General features: G+C 40.8%; 1 protein-coding gene across 2 annotated transcripts in view; it reads left to right on the forward strand.

Annotated features, from left to right (window-relative positions):
* Window positions 1-23,153, forward strand: part of LOC135404386 (ubiquitin-associated protein 2-like) — a 203,776-nt gene that overhangs the window by 100,865 nt on the left and 79,758 nt on the right. For both annotated transcript variants that reach the window (XM_064639113.1, XM_064639112.1), the window contains 4 exons: window positions 148-200; window positions 5,430-5,497; window positions 7,309-7,507; window positions 8,467-8,671. In XM_064639113.1, the coding sequence (XP_064495183.1) occupies window positions 148-200; window positions 5,430-5,497; window positions 7,309-7,507; window positions 8,467-8,671 (525 nt within the window). The remainder of the gene's footprint in view (window positions 1-147; window positions 201-5,429; window positions 5,498-7,308; window positions 7,508-8,466; window positions 8,672-23,153) is intronic.

Below are 23,153 nucleotides of genomic sequence, written 5' to 3' on the forward strand. Positions count from 1 at the left end.
AGAGTTTCCCATGTTTCCAACCACTATCTCCTTGCTTTGTGTTCCACTAATAATGAAAGCAGGATTGCTTATAAAGCAGAATGGTTGAAATACGACATTATGCTTTTAGCTTGTAATTGTTTTCTTTCTTTCCCCTAATTACAATAGGACCATGGAAAAACTCAGTAGAAGAATGGACTGCAGAAGACTGGAATGAAGATGTAAGTGTGCCTTGTTAGACTGATTGATTATTTACCCTTTTCAGAGTTTCTGTGTTGTCTTCAAAAACTAAATGTTTGAAGTAATACTTTGTATGCATGCAGTGATATTTCTTATTGTGTTTCTTGCCATAATTCCTGTTTAAAATATATATATTTAGAAAAGCTTATTTTTAAAATAAAATTGAATCAAGAAATATTATTTTTTTTTGCTGGGTGGACAATACATAGATAATAAAATTTTAAGTTTTATCCCAAGTTAAGTATTTGTGAATTATAATTCTACACTGCTCAATGCTGATGCTTGTTAACTGCATACTTCCCCCTACTATTATGTGAGGATTTTAAGCCATATTATCACAAGACTTTTATGGAATTAAGTGCTGAAGTTTACTATCAACTTTAGACTCCTCGTTTGATGCTTTTTGTTTGAAATCTTCATAATTGTTCCATTTAGTCCACTTCATGTTCATAATCTTAAAAAAGGAGCTAGTAGTACGCTGATGTTGGCACTTGATTGTTTCATTCCTGTTGCTTCATCATGAAGTGTTGTCTAAAGTACTTACAAGAATTTTGGTTCTCATTCTTTAACAGGCAAGAGATGTCTTCATGTCTGCAAAATAATTGACATTTGTGATCATCATGCGTGAAAATTGCATTTGTGATTTTAAGTTTTCAGTTATATTAAAGCGTAAGCAGTTTAGAAAACAGACTAGATAGCAAGAAATGTGGAAAGGAAAACTTAGCTTTTAAGAAGTCTTTTTTTTTTTATATGAACATCCATTATTTCAAGTTTATTTTCAGAAGAGTAAGAGAAGAGATTGTCTCAGAAGTCATTCCTTTTGCCTCCTCCTGTAGGGTGGCATGTCAGTGTTATCCCTAGAAACATGTGAATGTGTCATATAACAGATATGAAAACTCTATTCTTACCTAACAAGAGGGACATGTCTTTCGAGAAAATGAAAAGAAATTCTAAAATTCGTAGGTTTTCAGTATCAGTTACTGTCCTCAAAAGCTGGCAGCTATTTTAAACCTGTCTTCTATTTCTGCAGTATATGCTAGAAATAAACTAAGGGCTAAGGATACTGAAAAATTATGGCCTTGTTCTCACCCTTGTTGGTACAATGCAGCATTTGTAATACAGGAGGGGTGTTGAGCAATGCTGACTAGGTAATTAACTATTAAACCCAAGTAATTTGTACATGAATCTTGAAGGAACAACAAATGAAATCTCTGACCTGTTGTTAATTTTTATTAATTTTGGTGTGCTGGAAAAATCCCTGTAACATAGGAGAAAGTTGTTCATATGCTGATGATCAGAAAGAGTGAATGAAATAGCGAGCTGCAGACAAATTAGCCCAAAACGTCCCTGGGGAAAAAATAAGTAAAATTGATTCATCAGATTAAAAAAAAAAAAAAGGAAGTGCAAGAATGCAATGCAGCTTGTGTCATTCAGTGTAGTTTTATGAAAATAGGTTCACTTCAAATAAACCTGATATTGGTCTTAAAGTAAATTACAAGTTAACTTTGAAGATAGAGTATGTCCTTGTAAGAGATTTAATCTACATCTTTTCTTCTAAATATAATTACATGCTTTCATGAAACACATTAAGTGGATTGAAATCTGCCATGCAAATTTCAGCCAATAATCTTTTGCAGGAGGGCCCTTATTAAACATGGGCATTTCTAGGAGGTCTATAAAGGAATCCAGTCCCAGCCCAGATGCAATCTAGTGTCTTTATCAATGATTTGGAAGTAAAAATAAGATCACTGCTGAATAAAATGTATGGAAAATAAAAAAATCATTGGAATGCAATTAAAAGTAAGCCAGTCATACAGAAATCTGGACCTCTGCTAGACTTGACCTGTTCAAATGAAAAATACTTTTATATAACCAAGTGCCCATTTGTTTAATAGGAATAAAGGCACACCTCCAGAATAAAGGGCTGGTGTCTAGAAAGCAGCAACTGAAAAATTTTCGGCATTGTAGCAGATGATGAAAAAAGAACGGCTCAGCATGATCTCCTAAAGGGCTGATGCTGTGACAAAAAAACCCTATTGTAGTCTTTTTGACCATAGTCACTCTTCCCTGTCTCTTAATCATTCTTGATTTTTATTTTTGTATGTGGACTTCTGAACTTGATTCTGAAATATTACATCCAATTTTTCATTGCTTTTACAAAACAAAAAATGTGGAAAATACCTGGAAATATTTACTGATAGTATTGGTGTTTGAGAGTGAGATTTTTAGTTTACTGAATCTGAAAAGGTTAGCATATAATGGGTTCTTGTTTTAGTCTAGCAGAAAAAGGCATAATATGAACCTGTGGCTGGAAAATGGAGCCATGCATTTAAACGTATAGTAAACAATTCTAGCAGCATGACTAATTATTGAAACAACCAAGGAAGTTGATGTATTTGCTGTCGGCAGGTAAAGACCAAGTGTTTTTCTGAAGAATATTTTTGTTTAAATGTTGTGTTCTCTAATCAGATACAAGTTAGGTGCAGGTGAGTGAAATTTCGTGTTGTTTGACCTGAGAATGATTTGATTTCTGTGACCTAATAGTCCTTTCTGGTATTTATCTTTAGTAGTGAGTATTGAGTGAGTATAGTAGGTTGTCAGCATGCTAATTAATAGAGGAAACTACTTGCAGTGAAAATAGGAGGTTGTATAGACAATGAAGGACCAGACAAATATTGAGCTTCTGTAGATGGCTCTTAAAATTGTGATTATATTCTCCTGGCTAATTAAAATAAAGTTTAACTACAGAAAGTATCAGAAGAGGAGAAATACAATACATACAAACTGCTAGAAAGTGGATGAAGGCAAAAATTTTCTGTACAGTATTGGTAGTCTTAGTTTTTATTTGAAACAATGGCAACACTTTTAAAAAAAATAAAGTATTTTAGTGGGAGTGTTTTTTACCAGGAAGCAGCGTGAGAACTTGTTTTAATTTCTTTACCTTCAGTACTTCATATCAAAACACTAATAAGGTTTTGTTATTTCTGATTTGTTGCTGTTGAGTTTTTATGAGAATGCCAGAGTATATTTTCCTGTGCTCCTCACTTATCAACTGGTCATAGGAGCTGATAGCTAATTGTTAAATATATTGTCTGTTTGGTGATTGAAGAATTATTTTTATCATAGAAACAGGAGCTGAAAAGCACAGGCATTTCACTGCAGATGACAGAAATACCCTTGTGAGGCTGCTGCTTGCAAATGGTTCACAACTGTTCATTCAGTGGGAAAATGCCAGAGCTTCAGTGGAAGATTTGCGAGTGTAGTGTACAGTGAGCATAAATAACTTTGTTAGGAGTTGATATTGCTTCTAAGAAATGCTAAAGACATCTGTGTAATAAAGCTTTTCAGCTGCTGCTGCACGTTTTGACAAATGCTGTAATCCCAGCAGACTTCTGAATTAGATGCTTGATTGGAGCTTGTGGCAGTAAGTTTGCCACAGGGTGCAATGTAAACTTCAATGTAGCCAAGCTGGTAGCTAGAGATGTCTATTTTGCATGCTGGTTCAGTTGAAGAGAACATTTTCTCTCACACATCGAGCATGCTTTTGAATTGTCACAAACATCCTCAGGCTCCTTGATTTGATTAGTTTTCAGGATTCATCAATGTTTTGGCCATGGTTGGTCTTATCCTGGGTTTTGTGAGCATAAGAAACTGTTGACATTACTAAGAATTTGCTATTTAACCAAGAGATTGTAGACCATAGGTTGCTGCTTGTGCCATTAGTTGACCTTGTGCCGTATAATGCATGACACCACAGAAAGTACAGTACACGTTGTTCTAAAATAACACATATGGTGGGGAAAGGGCTGAGCAATAGAGAAATAGCCTTTTTAATTGGAAATATGCTTGAGCTGAATCTTCTTTCTTTGTTTTGGTCAGTACACAGAGTTGCGGGCTGGCAGCATTATGCACAGAACAGAGTTGTGTTCCACAAATATGGGATTAAAATATGTTGTATTCGCAGGAAGGGAAGGAAATGGAGGAAGGAACTATGGTGGCATTTTTTCATGACCCAGTGTAGTGCTAGGAGAGCACATGAAGCATTTGAACTTCACCTCTGAGTAGTAAGTGATTTGCTCCCAGTCAGACCTTCTGCATCCTGCTTAAATCAAGTGTTTCACAGGAGAATACCAATCAGATGATCATGTACAGGGACATACATGCTTTCAGTAGAGCTGCCCGTGGGATGGCAGATGAAATTGGCTTATGTCCATGATGTCCTTTAAACTGGGCTGCTAGCAATTAAAAAGGCATCGTTTCCTGGAAGAGCTAGATTCAAATGTCACATTCTAAAGACATTCTTTGTGCATATCTCTGCCTTGTTAAATCAAACCTGTACTGGTTTAAGACTTATTCTGGTTTGCAAGTATTCTTGTCAAGAGAAAAGCTATTAAAAAACCCCCAAACAGGAAACAACCAACCCCCCTACAATCCAAAATCACCCCCTTTCCCCCCCAAAATGCCAACCAACCAGCTCCCTGTCCCCAACTACCTGTGCAAGTATCTATCTTTATTGTAACAGCATGGTGGGAGCAGTACAGTTTTCTGCTGTGGATGGTCTGACTTTTTATATTAGTAAAAGCAATTACATAGTTCTGCCTTTATTATTGTTTTTAAACTCATGCTTTCAGAACAATCTATTTAAGATGTTATTACCACCCCTAGCAGAACTGCCAAGAAGAAACCACAAATGCTAGTTCACTGTACGTACCTGAGTGCAAACCTGCCTCCACCAGTGATGTGAGCTGAAATGTAAAACACAGGGATACATGAAATTAATGGGAATGGTGCAATGTGTTAGACTTCTGCAACAAGGTTTATCAGAGCTGCTCTATGGAGTCCTGAATTATGTCTGCACACTGATGATATACCAGATGTCACATTAATTACTTTCTAGTGGTATAGTTTTCAGTTAAACTATTTCCCAAACTGATGTAGTTACATTAGTATACTATTCAGTGCTGAGTAGATCAAATTTCCTAACACTTTAATTAAATTGGTACTTAATTCTGTGGAGAAGACTTTGCTGAAGTTTGACTACATGTTTTTGTCTTTTTAAGCAGAGCTGCAGCATAACTGGTTGTAATGATAGTTTGACTTTACTTTTACCTTAAAAGTGCATGATCAAGATGGAATATCTGAAGATGTCGCAGAACTGAAGTGTGAGCATGTGTATGATTAAAATAACTTTCCCCCACACACTTTTTCAGCTTTCTGAAACAAAAGTCTTTACTGCTTCCTCTGTTCCAGCTGAGAATCATGTGACTCCTAGGCAGAGGTAAGCTCTTCTTCCACGGTTTCCCTATACCTTAAAAACTTTCTGCTTGGTGAAGCAATGCTAGCTTGCACATATAAAATGTTGACTAAAACACAGGGCAGCCTTGGTCAGAGATTGGTCAAACTAGTTTCAAAATTGCGAAAGTCTTGCTTTTGTGGGTTCCTGTGTTACCTATTATTGACTACAGAAGTGGAGTCAAACTTACCAAATCCGTGAACACAATACTGACAAGACCCTGTCTTCTGCACAGACTGCTTATAGGCAGGAACAAAAGTAGCCTGGAAGAAAACTTTGGTGCTGTTGAAAAGGAAGCTCTGGCTTTGCTGTCCAGAAAATGAAAACCCTGCCCCTGTAGATGCAGAAAGTGTTCAGAGCATAGTGCTTTGACAAATATGTTGACAGAAAAGCTTGTGTTGCTTACCAGGAAAATCTCGCCATCACAATTTTTTCCCTTAACTGATGATATAGAATTCAGATAGAGAATGAAAAATATGGCAGTTGCTGCCTTTGCTTGCCTTTGTCTTCACCAAATGCCTGGCCAATTATGTGGAATCAATTGCCTGCATTAGCCTCAAAGAGCAGGTTAAGGTAAGACTTCTGTAGTTGGATAACATGAGATCTGAAAACTAGATGGCCTAATGGTCCCAAACATCCTGATACAGCTGTACTGCTGTACTTCAGACTGCAGCAAAATTTTCCTTATAACATGGGTGTGACCTGGAGGAGGCATGATTGCACTTGACTTACAGTCTATATTCCATTCCTTTCCTTCTTAAAGGTGATGTGGCAGGGGGATTGGACTAGATGATCTCCAGCGGTCCCTTCCAACCCTAACTATTCTGTGATTCTGTGATATGCTCATATGTTCATTGTTTTAATGCAAATATTCTTCCAGTGGATGTCCCTCAAATTATGTTAGAAAATATTTTAGTTCATCAACTCGAATCCTGGTGTTTTGTTTTGTGTTTTTTTTGTTTTGGTATTTTGGTTGTTTTTTTACTTGCCATAAGAAAGGCTTGGACATTAAGAAATCTATGCTAATCAAAGTGCTGGAAGCAGCTCTTCAGCCCAAGCCTGTGGTATATTTAGGATAAACTTAAATCAAAATTTTTTAAGTAGATTGTTTTATTGTCTGAATACTTTGCTTTTCTTTGGATAAACCTGTGTTAAACACGTGTAGGCGTTAGTAAGCCTTGTTAAATGTAAGAAAATTCACATTTCTCATCCTGCTCAGGTATGTGTAGTAGAGTAATTTTGGATATGTGCCTACTATAAAAAAACTTAGCTTTTATTTCTGCTGCTCTTGTGACTTCCATACAATCACATATTTACTCAATTGCTGCATGTGACTTCATTCTTTACTGTCCTAATACCCGCCCCATACAAAGGTAGGACTTTTATCCCTTGCTCTTTTTAAAGGAATAGCTTGATATACAGAGAATGTGGATTATTGATATATAATGGGTTTGCAGCTTAAATACAATGTATCTTTTATGACTTGTCTCCAGTTACTTGGTTATATTAATCATATAGGTTATTTATGTGATACATGATGTTATAAATTTGATAATGTTTGAAATGAGAGCAAAGACAATTTATATTCTAGCTGTAATGGTAGGTTTCAGCTAGCAGAATTTTCTGGCAAAAACCTCTCTTCTGCCTCTTTTGTATGGCAGACAAGCAATATTTGAAAAGACTTAATCAGTAATAATTCTGTTGCTGGTACAGCAGCTTTAGTATTGTTTGTGCTTTCTTCAGTTTTAGCACAGTCTAATCATTGTGTTTATTCCAAACTTTTCTTTGTCTTATAGCATTGATTTGGTAACACTGTTTCAAAAGCCTGAAAAGCCTGTGACCTTTACCCAAGAGACAGAAGGCAACTCATTTGAGGCTCCCCAGCAGCAGACCTTTGGCCAAGCCCTAGTCTTCACAAATTCTCAGCACAGCACCCAGATGGCATCAGGAAGTGGCAGCTCCAGTGCTGTAAACTCTTATTCTCCTCAAAGTCTGGTAAAATTATTTTATGCTTTCTAAATATTCTTTATGAGTAAATATTTCAGGTTAAATAACTTTTCCAGTATGAGTCATTTCATGACATGTTTCAGTATTTATAAAATTCAGGTTGCAGATGTTGAAGGAATTCTTAATTCTATTCCTTCCATTCACACACACAAAATAAAGACTACTTTTTCTTTCTAGTTTTGCTAAGTAGTTGTTTCTTGGTTCACATGAAGTACTTGTATTAATTTTTGAGTAGAGAGCAGATGAGTTTACTGCATGCATATTTTGGATGAAATCACTTGTTTATAGTGAAGAGTTCTATGCCAGAAAACTGTGATGTGTTATTTGCAAGCACATATCTGACTGCTTCTTGTGAAAACCTGATTATTTCTGAGTCAATTGTGACGGCTTGAAATTGGGCACTTGAACTGATTTTCAGAGAATAAATGCAACTATTAGTTGCTATTTTGAGATGCATGGTTACAGAAAATCAGTATTGTAATCAGTGATGGAAGTTGTATCAGTGATAACCAGAGAGGATCTGGTCATATGCTCCAACTGTTGATTTTTTTACTGGTCATAAACTAAAACACAAGAAGTGCCACCTCAACATGAGGAAGAACTTCTTTCCATTGAGGGTGGGAGCACTGGAACAGACTGCCCAGGGAGGTCATGTAGTCTCCTTCTCTGGAGATGTTCAAAACCCACCTGGACGTGTTCCTGTGTCACTTGATCCAGGTGACCCTGCCTTGGCAGGGGGGTTGGACTGGATGATCTCCAGAGGTCCCTTCTAACCCTAACAATTCTGTGATTCTGTGATTTATTAGTAATCTAGGACTGAAGAGGTTTTGGTTGCTGATAAATACCAGCTGTAGGCATTGATCCTATGGTTATGTTCAAATTATTTATTAAATACACACCTCCACTCTTTCCCTTTTTTTTTTTTATTTTTTTGTGTCTTTTGGTAGTCTGCAGTTCTTTGTTCTGGCTTTGGTGAACTTGAGTCCTCTAAATTGACAAACTCTGCTGGATCTCAAATCTTGGACCAATTGAAATCTCCAGGTTTGGGTCAGTTTACCTCTCAACAAAACAATAATAGTTCTACCACCACTACCACATCATCCTGGGATCTAAAACCACCCATTACTCAGTCCTCAGTCCTTAGTCAGTTTGGTAAGTGCTTTGACATAGCTTTCTCTCTCTGTTAGTCTATAAGATTTCTTAATGCAAATAACAGTTTAAAATGGCCTTAAATGGAAAGCTTTTTTAAAAAACCATAATCCTAATAATGTAATTGGTTACAGCATTGTAAGTGTTACACTTAGTAGCTGGTAATAGACATTAAGAATATATCACAAACTAAGTTTTGATAGGCTTAAGCCTATCTGTAAATGTCACTGAATCTTTAGACACTGTTGAGCCTTCATGTAGTGACATCTTTGATTTAATATGCTTGAATATTTAAGTGGAACTTTGATGTGACTTTGTGTTGTGGTATAATCCCAGCCAGCAGCCAAGCCCCATGCAGCTGGTCGCTCACTCTCCCACCAGTGGGATCTGGGAGAGAACTGGAAGGGTAAAAGCTGGAAAACTTGTGGGTTGAGATAAAGACAGTTTAATAGGGAAATGTCTTGGGTGGGAGTGGAAGGCTTAGACAAAATTTATTATAAAAGCCCTGCTGTTGAGTCACAAGGTGAAGAAAGGACTCCCTTGCTTTCGAAACCCCTGCTCAGAGAGGAGCCTAGGTGCAGCTGAATCCTATCTTAGCCTCAGATTATGTCAACAGTTTAAATTTAAAGAATTACAGAGGTGTGACTGAACCAGTTTTGTCCCACAGGCTTTATTGATTAACAAAAGGAGAATATTTATATAAAATGAATCATTTATTATTACAAATGATCAGACAAAAGATCTTAATCAGAATTATTTACTACACAACAATATAAATGCTAAAACTACTAGTAGTATAATATAAAATAGGATAATGCACTATACTGAAGCAATTATTAAAGCAATTATAGTAAAGCTAGCAAAAAGAAATTATTAAGTAGAGATTTGATGTAGCTCACCCATACCAACACTCATGGGGAGATCTCTTCCTCTTAACCTGGAGGAGTGTCCTTGGAGGGCGTCCCCACCCAAGGGAGGAATCTCCACACATACACCCCAAGAAGGGTTATGTTAGAAGAACCTGACTGTATTAAAGGGGACTGGACTTTTATAGTATAAAGTGATTAACTGCTAATCACACAAATTAACAGTCCAGCTACCAGCTTATCTGTCAAATCCTGTTTCAACAGCAGGATGTGTATTCAAAGTCTGGTGAACCAGGTTGGTTTTAGTATAATCAACACCAAGACAGCACCCTGGAGCAAGCAGTTGAACTTGCATGATGGTTTGCATGATGGTTTGCATTGTATGCATTCTCTGATTGGATTTTAGGTCTGATTGGGGTAGGCTCTCCTGCCACAGCAAAGCAAAAGCCACAAGCAAAGCAGAACAAGGAATTAATTCACTGCTTCCCATGGACAGGCAGGTGTTCAGCCATTTCCAGGAAAGCGGGGCCCCATCATGTGCAACAGTTACCTAGGAAGACAAACAGTATCACTCCAAATGTCCTCCCCTTCTTCCTTCTTCCTCCCACTTTATATACTGAGCATGATGCCATATGGTCTGGAATATCCCTTTGGTCACTTGGGGTTGGTCACCTGTCCCAGCTGAGTCTCCTCCCAGCCTCCCATGCATCCCCAGTCCCCTCCCCAGCATGGCAGTACAAAAAGCAGAAAAGGCCTTGGCTCTGTGCAAGCCCTGCTCAGCAATAACAAAGACATCTCTATCCTATCAACCCTGTGTTCAGCACAAATCCAAAACACAACCCCATACCAGCCACTGGGAAGAAAATTAACTCTACCCCAGCCAAAACCAGCACACTTTTTTTCTCAACAAATCCTGGAAAATACCCATTTCCAGTGTGCCTATGTTGCTTCTAGGTTGTACCATATTTTGTTTTTTTCCCCAATTTTTTGTCTTCTAATCATTCCATGAATTTTGAATGAGTACTATATAATTTCTTCATAATGTGCATCACATCTCAGTGTTCTTTCCTTAGTGTGAAGTCTATGTGTGCTGAAAATGATGCAGGTTAAATGATGCATTTTTTCTATTCATAATTGTATGGATTTTTCATTTAATTCAGTAAAATTAGTAGAAAGAGTAAAAATGACACAAACGGGTTTTGCAGTGTAGTTCCTAGCACTATTCTCACTGTGAAGAGTGATAGGTCTTGTATCTCTCTTGCGTGTATGCTTCCAGATAGGTAAGCACCCAATTTGGTATCAGTTATAATCTTTGACATGCAGAAATTCTGAAAAAGTTTATGTACATTTTAAGTTTCTTTCTAATGTACTTCAACTGGATAAAAAAACCTTCACACTGCAAATGCTGTGAATCTCTTACAGTTGTTGACCAGTGCTCTAAGACACTTTTGGTGTCTGAAACTATGAAAGGGGAAGTCTTGGGAAAAAGCCTGTCAGCATCCAGTGTCTCTTGACTTTCAGCCATATTGAGATGGTAGATGACTTCCTATTTGTGTTGAAAATCTTATTTGTAGGGGCAGGGGAACCCTAACATAATATCACTAAGTTGCAATTCCAGACCCCTTGGAAGTAGTCACATTTTATCAGCACAATCAGTTGCAGTGAAACTTGCAGTGTTTGACTAAAATACTCTATAACAGTTTTTGAGGCCTAATGTGTGATACTGTTACGTGACTATATGAATAGGTTTGGTTTTATATTTTTTAAGAAAGCCAAGGTAAGCAGCTCTGGTGCAGGTGCATTTTGCAGAGGAGCAGGGGATCTATGAGGGGGGTGTTGGTGATGGTGTCCTGAGCTGGGGAAACCCCAGGAGAATGCTGAGACTGGCAGCTTGCATGAGAGTGGCTGATGAGGCATGGACAAGGCCCTGAGTAATGACGGCTACCCCCTGTGGCACTTCAGCCAGGGCATGGTGTAGCAGGTTGTGCAGGAGGGCATGCAGGAAGGGTGCTAAGGCCCTGCCAGCTCAACCAGGGAGCAATGGTATCCACCTGGCAGACAGCTACAGCCTCTCTAAGCTCTGCACCCACCATGACTGAAACAGCTGTCTAGGCAGAGCTCTGATGGGAGCATGCTGCTACCCAGGTGTCAGGCTGAAGGGTGAGTCCTGCTCTTATGCCAGTATTGGACAGCAGTAGTGAGCACACCTGTGGGAGGTGTGCCCAGGTAGAGAAACTCCTCAGCTTAGTGACAGAGCTCCAGGAGGAGGTGAGTAGGTTGAAGAGTATCAGGGAGTGCAAGAGAGAGACTACTGGAACTAAACCCTACCTTTCCTGGGACAGGCCCAACAGGCAGACAAGGCACATGATAGGGAAGATTCCCTATCTTCTTTCTGCTTGGCTTAATATGGTGACTTAAAGGATAGGGGGTAATGGTGACAAGTTCCTAACCAATGCAGCAGGCACGTCTCATCTGTGACTACCCCACCTCCCCAGGTGCCCTGGCATAATAGGTACAAGGCTCTGCAAGTGGAACTGAACAATGACAAAAGACAATAGTATATCTAGCATGCAGGTGTCGCTGAGGTTAAGTCAGCCTATGCCCTGCATCAAGACTGCTTCCATAAAGAAAAAAAGACCAGTTGTTGTCATAGTAGACTCCCTTCTGAAGGGAACAGAAGGCCTCATATGCAGACTGGACCCACTTCTTAAAGAAGTCAGCTGCCTCCCTGGGGCCCAGGTAAAAGATGTGGTGAGAAAGCTTTCAGGTAAGCAGCAATGAAGTTGCAAGGGCAATCAAGAGAGACTTCAGGCCCTTGAGGTGACTGGTTAAGGGATCAGGAGCACAAGAGTTGTTCTCTGCCCTTCCAGTTGCAGGCAATAATGAGGGAAGAAACAGGAAGAGCCAGCAGATTGATACCTAGCTCTGAACCTGGTGTCACTGGCAGAATTTTGTTTTGTTTTGATCACGGGTCAGTTTACATGACACCAGGCCTACTGGCAACAGAGAGGTTCACCTGTCTCAAAGGGGGAAAAGGATCTTTGCACAGGAGTTAGCAGGGCTCATTGAGAGATCTTAAAACTAGATTCGAAGGGGGAAAGGGATAAAGCCAGGCTCACTAGAGAGAAGCCTATGGGCAGCACACCAATGTTTGAGATACACTGTGCCAGTGAGGTCCTTTGGTCTGCCACCTCAGTGGAGGTAGGGGATGGAGATCCATGTGGTAGCAAAGACACAAGGGTTACTGATGTGTTAGAAATCCCAGAAGTGCCTGAGAATGATCACACACGAATTGGGGCTTCTCCCCCCTAAAAAAGTGGCATGACTGAAGTGGATCTACACCAATGCCCACAGCATGGACAACAAACAGGAGGAGCTAGAAGCCATTGTATAGCAGGAAAACTATGACATGGCTGCCTGTCTCAGTTTGAAGAGACTGGAAAGTTTGCTAAAGAGGGTGAGTTAAGAGAAAACCAAACTCCTCTCTCTCAGCAATTGTGGATTCAAAATTAAGGGGCTTTAATCAAGGAAGTGTGGAAAAAACAGAAGAAATAACAACCCTTTATTAAAAGATATATGTATGTTGGCAAGAACAGTAACAGAACACAAAAAAACCCCTAGGCAATAGTCCTGTACCCAAAAACTCCCCTTCAAACAAAAGGAAAAAATAAACAAACAAAAAAAAGTCTGAATGAATACTTCTCTGTCCTTTAGCGCAGTCCTAATCGTGGCCTGCAGGGGGCGCTGTTGGGTTGCTGGAGGTGTAGAGCCTGCAGTTCTCTGTGTTGACCTGCAGGGGGTGCTGTCAGGCTCTGGCAGTCACCACGCAGGGAGAGGGGTCTGGGGGGTGGTCTCGGATCGCGGGAGAAGCCGAAAAAGAAACAATGGGAGGGCCCTTCCCCCAATGGAAGAAGGGCAGAAGGAAAAGCAGTCCACCCCCACAAGACTCACTGTTGTTCTCAGATGACGGTGCCCCAAAGCTCCTCCTTTTCTCCCAGCGAGCACAAAGACCTCTCTGATGAAAACACACCAAAACTCAGGCCGGAGGCAAAGGCAGCCTACGAGGAAGCCGAGGCCAGCGAAAGAAAACCGACCTCAAGGCTCCCCTCTCCCAAAACTGCCTGCACACAGACTGTCTCCCTTCTCAAGTGAACCCTGCAGTCTGATCTCTGCCCTCTGAGAAGAGCCAGCCACCCCCTCCCAAAACTCTTCCCTTCTCCCCCCAGCCTCTGATGGGCCATTCGGTAGGAATGCAGCTTAGCCAGCTAGATTCTTTTGTAAGGCAGTGGGGCACAGGGGGAAGAAAAATTCTCCTGGATTTCTAACCTATAACACTGCCATCATGGAAACATGGTGGGATGATGATTCACACAACTAGAAAACTGCAATGGCTGGCTATAAACTCTTCAGAAGGGACAGGCAAAGAAGGAGAGACGGAGGGGTAGCCCTGTGTGTTAGGGAATGTCTTGATTGTCTGGAGCTTGATGATGGTGACAACTGAGTGTTCATGGGAAGGAATCTGAGGGAAGGCCAATGAGGCAGATATTGTGGCAGGAGTCTGTTATAGACCACCCAACCAGGATGAAGAGGCAGCGAAAAAATATTCTATAAGCAGCTGGGGGAAGTCTCATGATCGCTGGCCCTTGTTCTCATGGGGGACTTCGACTTGCCAGATGTGTTCTGGAAATACAACATAGCAGAGAGGAAACAGTCTAGGAGGTTTCTGGAGTGTGTGGAAGAGAACTGACACAGCTGGTGAGTGAGCCAACTAGGGAAGGTGTCCCACTGGACCTACTGTTTGTGAACAGAGAAAGACTGGTGGGTGTTGTGGTGGTCAGAGGCTGTCTTGAGCACAGGGACCACGAAATGATAGAGTGACGGGAGATTCTTGGAGAAGTGAGGACAAGGATTAGCAGAACTGCTACTTTGGACTTTCAGAGGGCAGACTTGTCACAATGTCACATGTCACAATGACAATCAAGTATTGATTGAGCATGCATGAGAACCCAGAAAACTACTACTCCCATGATTCCTTGTCACATTCTTCCTTGCTACATCTCCTCTCTCTCTATTTAATTAACAAGTTGTGAAACAATACATTTTTAAACATTCTTATCATAACCAATCTTATTTCAACTATTTATAAAAACCAGGACCTATCATCACAAGGCTTTTATTGAACTGTTTACAACTTTATTGGTTCGTGCAATATTCAAGCAACCTCAAATTATCCAGGGTTTGAAAATGTGTATAACCTTTTATCTGAGGGTGACTTTGTGTAATGGCATCATCTTTATTTGAAAGGGAAATGTGTTGGGTTGTAGATGTTGTGTTTGAGGTGGTGTTCTTTGAGGTAATGTTTAAAATGTCTTGCTATAAAGTATATTGCGTTCACACACACATACATGTGTCCACTCAACTTTTTCATTCATACTCCGGTGGCCACCGTTTCATTCTCTCCTCACACATGCATTCTTAAACCCTTTATTGTGTTTGAATCATGGAGTTTTGGTTTTGTATTGGTTACTGTTTGTGTGTTTCTTTTGGTTCTGTTGTATCATTTATTGCTTCTTTGTGATTGTTCCTGTTTTGAAGAAGTGTTAATGTAGATTTACACATATAGGGACTAGATCCATATCTCTTTCCCCCCCTTTATTTGTGTTTTTAGAGTATGTTTCTTAATGTGTGGTGTGTTCCTTTTACTATTGTTGGTTGTGTTTCTTTAAATCTAATTTCTTTACTCATTTTTTCTGGCGATTGCTTCTGTTGGAGGGGAGGGCCAATATAAGGCCTGATACCTCCAGAAGGAATCTCCCGCAATTTAGCACTCCTTGATACACAGGCATATATCTCCCCTCCATTTATGAAATCTACTGGTCTTGATCATTGCCTAGATACTAGACCTTCAATCACAATTGGTGCTTTGGAAGGTGAAAACAGTTTTATGTTGGTATTCATACCTGCTATGGTTTGCATCATCACAGTTTAAGAAATTTAGAACATATGATGTTCCTATAAGTGTTCCCGATCCCCTTCTTTTTTGCCTTTGAAGCATTTTTTGTGTGTAGTTGTATTATTCTATTTGGAATGTGTGTGTGAATGGATGTGTTTTATGTAAGAGATTCTGTGTGATTAACAAGGAATTATGTGGTGTGTATTGTTCTAGGTAAATGAGGGTTAGTGAAATCTCAAAGGAAGGAGACTTCGAGATGTGAAAGTAACTCTGTAGCATAGCATGAATCAATTATAACATTCTTAGCTTAATTACAAAACAACTTAAATGTGCTAAGTACATGAGTAAGTTGTAGACTTGTATAGAACCTGGTCCAAGGTTTGTACCTTATTGTTCAATTGTCCTTCTTTGTTTGTCCGGATGCAGGTGGTCTCAGTGTCTTGTTCATTTCTTGTAGTTGTTCTTTATCCTTAAAAACAATCTTGGCAAACATGTTAATAACAGTTCAGTCTATTTTAGATGAAAGGTGGGCAGGAATAGATGCGAGGATCAGGTGGATCTGTAGTTTTTGAAGCAATAGGGATGAGTCACTCTATGTTATAGTGTCTTTTGCTTTTTGGCTGAAGGCTTTAAAGATAATCTTTTGTTGTGTAGTTTTCTTTGGAGATTTCATTGTTGGTCCTGTTGAATTTTTCTGGAATGTTTTACAGTCTCCATTTCTAATAACATCAGTTAGAGCAACTATAACCAGGTTTAATTCAGCCTCTTAGGTAGTTGTGATTTTCAAGCAGCTATTTTGCACTCTTGTTAACATTATGTATGTTGTTTTGTGACAGCAAAATGTTTTGAGAATGTTTGAATGTAACAAATATGGGAATGTTTAAGATTCTATACTTATTATTTGAATAACATTATTGTGATAATTGCATGTATGTGGATGCATTTGAGAATTTAATAACTTCTAATAATTTTTATTTTTAAAGCTATTGGGAATTGAATGAAAAATAGGGGAAATTTTTGAAGCTGTAGTGTTCTGGTTTTGTGGAGATAAATGTTCTTGGTTAAAATGACACTAATTTACATAGTGCAAAATAATTACAAAGGCTTTTAGGCAATAAGGAGAATTTTTCTCTCTTTTTATACTATGAAGCAGAAGGTTTCAAATCCTTTTCTTTACCTTGAGTTCAGTAACTGATTGGTAATCAGCATGCAATTTATGCTGAAACAGCCTGTATGTGAATTTATTTAGTTTAAATCTAACTCCCTAGTAAATTGTCCATATTGCTCCAGTTTCTGTAATATGTGTAGCAACTTTGTTTGCTGATTGATAAAAGGTTCATCCTGCACACTCCATCACAGCTAGAAGAACATGAAACTGCCAAACCCAATAAAAGCTTTGTATCAGCCAGCTCTACATTTAAAAAATATGAATTAATGAACATACTGGGCTTTAAGATGGTGAGATGTTAAATTTCATTCCATGTGTAAATGTTTTTAAACTACCCTCTACCCTTTATTTCCATTGTCAAGAAAACAATTTACACCACTTTTAAGAAAACTGATTTGAAGGCAAAAAAATACAAATGTTACAAGTAAAACTTATATCTTCTTGACAATGCAAAATGCAGTGGTATGAGTGAATAGTTAGCAAAGTTTTAGTTTGCCATGTCCTGCCTTCCTTTTCCACATTATGTAAAAAAGGAGATTGAGTGAGGGGTTTGCTTGTTGTCTTCCTCACCCAAAGGTAAGTTACTTATTCGTTTAGCCAGGAGTTAGTAGGAAAGTTTCTATAGGAACAGGAATAGCGGCAGAAAATTACAAAATCTAATTCCACCCAATTGTTAAGCAGTAAACTATTATTATTATGTTTAAGGGGCAACACATTATTTCCTTTTTTGCAAAGGCAATCATGCAAGAAGTGTTTTTTACCCTTTACCTTAACTAAAAAGTAAGTTGTAAAATCTCGGTTTTCAAAAACTTCATTCTTTTCTAACTCTGAGATAGGGGCAAAAAGCATGAAAACCCATCTTTGTTTAGGTTTGAGAGACTGACAGATTAGTGAAAGGGTTTTTGTGCATAGTGAGGCTGTGTTTATATGGTTTTCTAGTAGTGTATGTTGTTGCCGGTCTATTTTGGTGCTGAAAAAAAATCTCCAGGAGCAGTTAATTAGGGGTGAGACAAGAAAGGGTTTATTTGCCAAGGCTAAGATGTTATACGACGTGCGCCGGCCATGCCTGAGAGGTTACATTTTATAATACCATCCATCCAATCCCAGATGTGCCCACCCTGTGGCCTTTCCTCTGGACCGCCCCGGGTCCACCCCCTTGAAATGAGTCTGGGGGCTTTTACTTCATCATCTTCACCATCTTCAGAGCACAAAGGGTACATAGTTACCTAATTCTTGACCGTATTCTGTGGTTTAGGCCCTGATATGCTGTTCTGTCAACTGTCTAGGCCTTGCCTTGACAAAAGACTAAACATTTTCTATTAGATTGGGGGCTATGAGTGATATAGGGAGGATAGAATGGGGTAAGAGGGTTAGGGAATGTATAAACAAGGGTGCTGGAGAAAGGGAAAGGAACAAGGGACAAGGGGGGGGGGAAGGTTGCTGCTTTTAAAACTTACGAGTCTTACAAATATTAGAAAAATAAAAAACCATTAGGGGCTTAAGGCATCAGTGTAAATGCATTACCTCTGTTTTAAGGAAAGGCCATTGTTTTATTGATTTAGGGCTACCTGTTTCTTGGGTCACTTGTGGGTTCAGCTGCAATAAAACTACCTCTGGGAAAAATCTGCTGTCAATTGACTTCCTCTTTGACAGAGGCAGTCTCTATTTTACAGACTGAGTGATTTTAGTGGGTCCAATGGAAACAGAGTTAATGTCTGGGTTATTGCTGGTTATAATGTTTGTTTTTTGCTTTGGGGATGCTAGTTTAAGAAAACTTGTTAAATAGGTTTGGATGTTTTTTAAGGGCCATTGTGAGGTTATATCTGTTCTGCTGTTAAAAATGTTTGATATTCCTGTCTTTGCCTCCCATTCTAATGTTTAATTTGGGTATAGGCCAATTTATGCATGTTTGTGTTTTGAGTGGATTTAGAGGTGTGTATTGCTGTATGTTGCAACTTTGTGGAGCATTTTTGGGCTTGTGTTGTATGAGGGTTTTGTTTGTTTTGCTTTCTCAAGGCTCTTGCAGTGACTGTGTATAAAGAATTCTGTGTTTCTGCAGTTGAAATTGTAACGTTGTTTCTTTGCTACTAGTTTAGGTTTGACTTTCCATGTTGTGTATGGCACATGTGTAGATTGTCTAAAAGCATTTTAAAATAGTGAGAAGTAAATACTTGATTTGGGGCCCCTCTTATTATTATTATTCTTACCCCCTGTAACAGAAAAGAACTTTTTATAATAGCAAATAATCTGTCAATTAGTAAAGTTGTCCTTTTGTGACTTAGAAAATTAAACATGGTAGCTGATAGCTGTATGTCTGTTGTGTTTTGCAATGTTACCTCTAGGTCGTTGGTTCTGTCAGTAGGTGGATTGTGTTGTCCCAGCTGAAATTCTCGCAGTACAAAACCAACAGCTGTCATCGCCAGCAATGCAGTCAGTACACATGCTGTCCACTTCAAAGTCGGTAGCTTTGACTTTGCTGATGGTCTGTGCTTGGGCATGCAGATGTTCTGTGTGCTTTCCCAGTCTGCATCCTTTTCCTCGAGCTGAAGTAGTAGCTGTAGCCACATTTGCTGTTCTTCCTCTTTTGCAGGATCCAAAACTGCTTGTCTTTTTTCTGGTTCTGTCGTCTCGCTGAGTTCCTTTTGCCACAGCTCGGCTAAGCTTTCTAGGGCGTCAATTTCTCTTCTTCCTCCTCCATCAGGCCGTCTTTGGTGTAGAAGCTGTTCTGAGGCTGGCAAGGGCTGTGGGTTGGTTTCTTGGTAGGAGAGCCACGGTGATACTTTAACTGTTGTGCATTTGTTGTGAGTTGTTTGAACTGGTGGTGATGGAAAAGGCACTTTCACTTCCGCCTCAAGGCCGGAGTAAGCTTGCTGTGTCCATGTTGCTGCGTGGTTGTTCTCCAACGGCCTCATGGCCCCTGCGCAGCCAAAGGGTGTTAGTGGACCGCCCTGACCCCCGCAACAGCAGTCCTTCCGTTGCTCTCCCGTCGCAGCCCCAGCTGCTGCTGGTGCCCTAGCCCCGAGCCCCAGCCGCCCGGCCGCGTCCCCGCACTCTCTCTGCGGTGGTCTCACGGCCGCCGCATAGCTAAAGGGAGCTAGCAAATTCTCTTGACCCCAGTAATGGCAGCTCGCCTGTTGCCCCCCGGGTGCAGCCCCCACAGCACCGGCGCTGGTGGTCTGTACCCCCGCCAGCGTTCCGCTCTGCCGCGGCGCAGCCACCGCCTCAGCCCCCTCGGCCACCGTTCCGCCTGGCCCGGCGTATGGTGCGGGGGGCGCAGCCGTAAGCTGCAAGGCGGCGGCTGCAGCTGCGGCCGCCGGCATGAAGCTGGCAGCTCCCCACGCCGCCGCCAGCCCCGGCCCCAGGCTGTCCCGGCACCGCTGCAAAACCGGCGGCTCCCGGTGCCTGCGGTGCAGGGGCCGCTACAACCGGGGCAGGCGGCGCGGCCGCGGGTGGTCTCTCAACGAAACTACCCGCCGGCCACGCTGCCGCTTGGGCGGCGGGCACCCCAGGCAAAGCCCCAGTCGCCGACCCCGCGCCGTTCCCCCCCCAGCCCGGGGGGGGCGGCGCGGCCGTGAGCGGCTCTGCCACGGATCCGGCCGCCGGCCGCCGGCCACGGGGCCGCCACTCCGGCAGCCCCGTGCCGAGAGGCACAGGATCCCATGACAGCCCCGGTCGGCAACGGAACCCCCGCTGTAGGGACCATGCACGGCGCGGCGGGAGGCCACACGGCCGCGCACGTGGGGGGTGCACCGCCCGTGGCGAGCGCCGTGCTCGACCCCGGACACGCGCCAATGGCGGCGGCTGGGGGGAGGGGGTAGAAAGGAGCACATGGTTCCAGGGTGAACCCAGCGCCATGTGCTTCCAGACTACACGCTGCCGCTGCACTGTCCCCGCCCAGGGCTCCCCCTCCCCCCTATCTCTCTCCGCTAACGTGCGCCGTCCCTGCTCTATTGTTTTCGGGCCACGCGGTCGGTGGGGGAGCTGGGGCTAGAGCGGGGTTGGGGGGGCAAAAAGGTCCGCTGTCCTGGCTATTTTTGCTTCTTTGTAATGTAAGTTCAAGGCAGTCATAACCTCTCTCCATGCTGCTAAGTTTTTGATAGCTTCTATATCCCATTCACTTGTTTTTTTAATTAACTTGCTTCCTATTTTCCTCCAAGATAACACTTGGTGAATGCCAGTTAAAGGTAAAGGTGGTTCATTTATGGAAATCCAATACAATAAGTCCCAAAGTCTTTCTTTCTATATTTCTGTTGTGTTCTTTTAAAAAATGGGTTATAGCTTCAGCTGTCTTTTTAATTTCTGAGGAAAACGTCCTCTTATGGGAATTCCTCTCTCCCATTTTGTCAGTTTTTGGTTACCTCTGTGTGCTGAAGCTCTGTTGTCCTTTCTTCCGGTCCTTTTTTCTTCCTTTTTTGTCCCTTTTGCAGAGGTAATTGTTGCCGTGGTGATTCAAAGAAACCTTTGAACAATCTGAAAAGCACTTTTATTATGGCCGAGGAATGCAAAGGGGCAGGTGTTCTCCCCAGTGCACTCTGCTGAGCCAAGAAATACCATAGCTTTTTATACAGTTCAAAAGTAGCAAGTTTAAAATTATCTATGCACACACTCTTTTTGCAGTCTGCCTTATCTAAATAGACACTTAGTTTTTACCTCCTATTCTTACCATTATAGAGTAGTTACATAAAGTTTTATCATTTCAAACAGTTTGGGTTCCCCACCCCTCTCTAGGTGCTAAAAAGCCATCCTTATTCTCTAAGCTATTGTTATCTTAATTGCCCACAGTTTGGGCAGAAACTTTTAAGCATTTTGCAAAGTCACACTTACATAGCTAAATTAACATAGCTAAATTTTATTTCATTTTAATTCCCCCCTTTTCTTTTAACTAATGCAAATTCTTTTGCATCACTTTTTGTACAGTCCAGAGCACATGTACTTGTTGTGCTATAGTCTTTATTTTCCACCACATCCATAGATTGTAAGGAGGAGAGCTGCCAGCATCAAAACCAAGATCGGGTGAATCAGGAAGTTAAATAGCTGAGCTGCCGTGGGTGAATGTCTATTGGTTAATCCCAGAAATATGCTCCACCAATGATGTTCTCCAGTCTTTGCCATTTCTGTAACGATGTTTTTTATCTCAGCTGTATCGTGTTTCACTTGCCACAGCATGCGACGTGAAGTAGCATTTACCTTTTCCATCATTTGTTCAATATCAGGATGATAGAGCATTTTCCGGAGGGTATTAATGTCCATGCCTATTTGTAGTTTAGGCACTTCATGATATAACATATATTTTTCCGAGATCAATTGCATGGTGGTCACAGGAGCAGTGTACCTAAAGTCACATCCTATTATTTTAGTAAAATTGCAAACACAGAAGTTAGTACCATTAGTTAATTCTTTGCAATTATCAGTTGTTATACTGGTGCAAGGTGTCCTGATGCAGGCACATCCCTTACCCACATAATACACTTGGGACTGTGCCTGTGTATTTGGGAACATTTCAAATGTACACACACTGTCTTCTGTATCTAAACATAAATCCTCTTTCTCTATTACAGCATTTTCACACACATATCCTAGTTGTTCTCTAGGTATACAGGCCTTCGTGTTGACAGTTTGCCACCTCCTCATGTCCTTGTCATAGCTTGCCCAGACATTATGCCCTATAGGTCTAACTACAATGTCCCGATGTATTGCTCCTAATGCTAAGACAGGAAATATGGTCTGTTCTTTTGCCTCACGGATGGTAAGAACATATGCCTCTATCTGCTCCTGCTCTGTGTTATATGTGAAGTTTACTAACTGCCACTATGCTTGATGTTCTTTTTCAAATTTGCTTGTGGTGTCTTGTCTGGATATGATCTCTCTTATCTCTTGAGGTAAAATTCCAGAGGTTCCTTCTCTTATAATTCCTGCCGATACAGATTGTATCCATTGCTGAGTTTGGATACACTGTATTGCTACTGAAACATCTTTTTGTAATTTTCCAAAGACATTAGTCACAACCGGAAAATCTTTAGATGTGTGTTCAGTTAACAAGATCATTAAATCTGTAGTAAGAGATTCTGTTTCAACTATAGTCATTAATGATGATCTTAGTGGTCCCTCCAGTTTTCCCAAATCAGAGGTTACAGTACTGAGCTTATTAATTAACATTTCTTGATCTATTGAATTTAATACTCCTAGCCCTGATCCAAACCATCCCATTAGATCTCTCTGGGCTCTTTCATGATGGGATCTAGTTTTTAACCAAGCACTCCACCCTTTAAGACTTTGGAGAATGAAGGGTTGGCAATCCTCTTTTATAGAGGATATATTTGTTTGTATTTTTACTCGGACCTTTTTCAGAGAATATGTAGGGTCCAAGAGTAACTTCTGCTCATTAGATTGCCTAATTACATAAGGTCCTACAAGGGAAAGATTATGATTTCTTTTTGTATATTCTGAGGGTGTGATGAAGGAGCAGGAGTCTGTGATGTTGCTGTTGTTGTGGTGTCT

This window comes from Pseudopipra pipra, chromosome W (assembly GCF_036250125.1).
Source record: "Pseudopipra pipra isolate bDixPip1 chromosome W, bDixPip1.hap1, whole genome shotgun sequence".
NCBI lineage: Eukaryota > Metazoa > Chordata > Aves > Passeriformes > Pipridae > Pseudopipra > Pseudopipra pipra.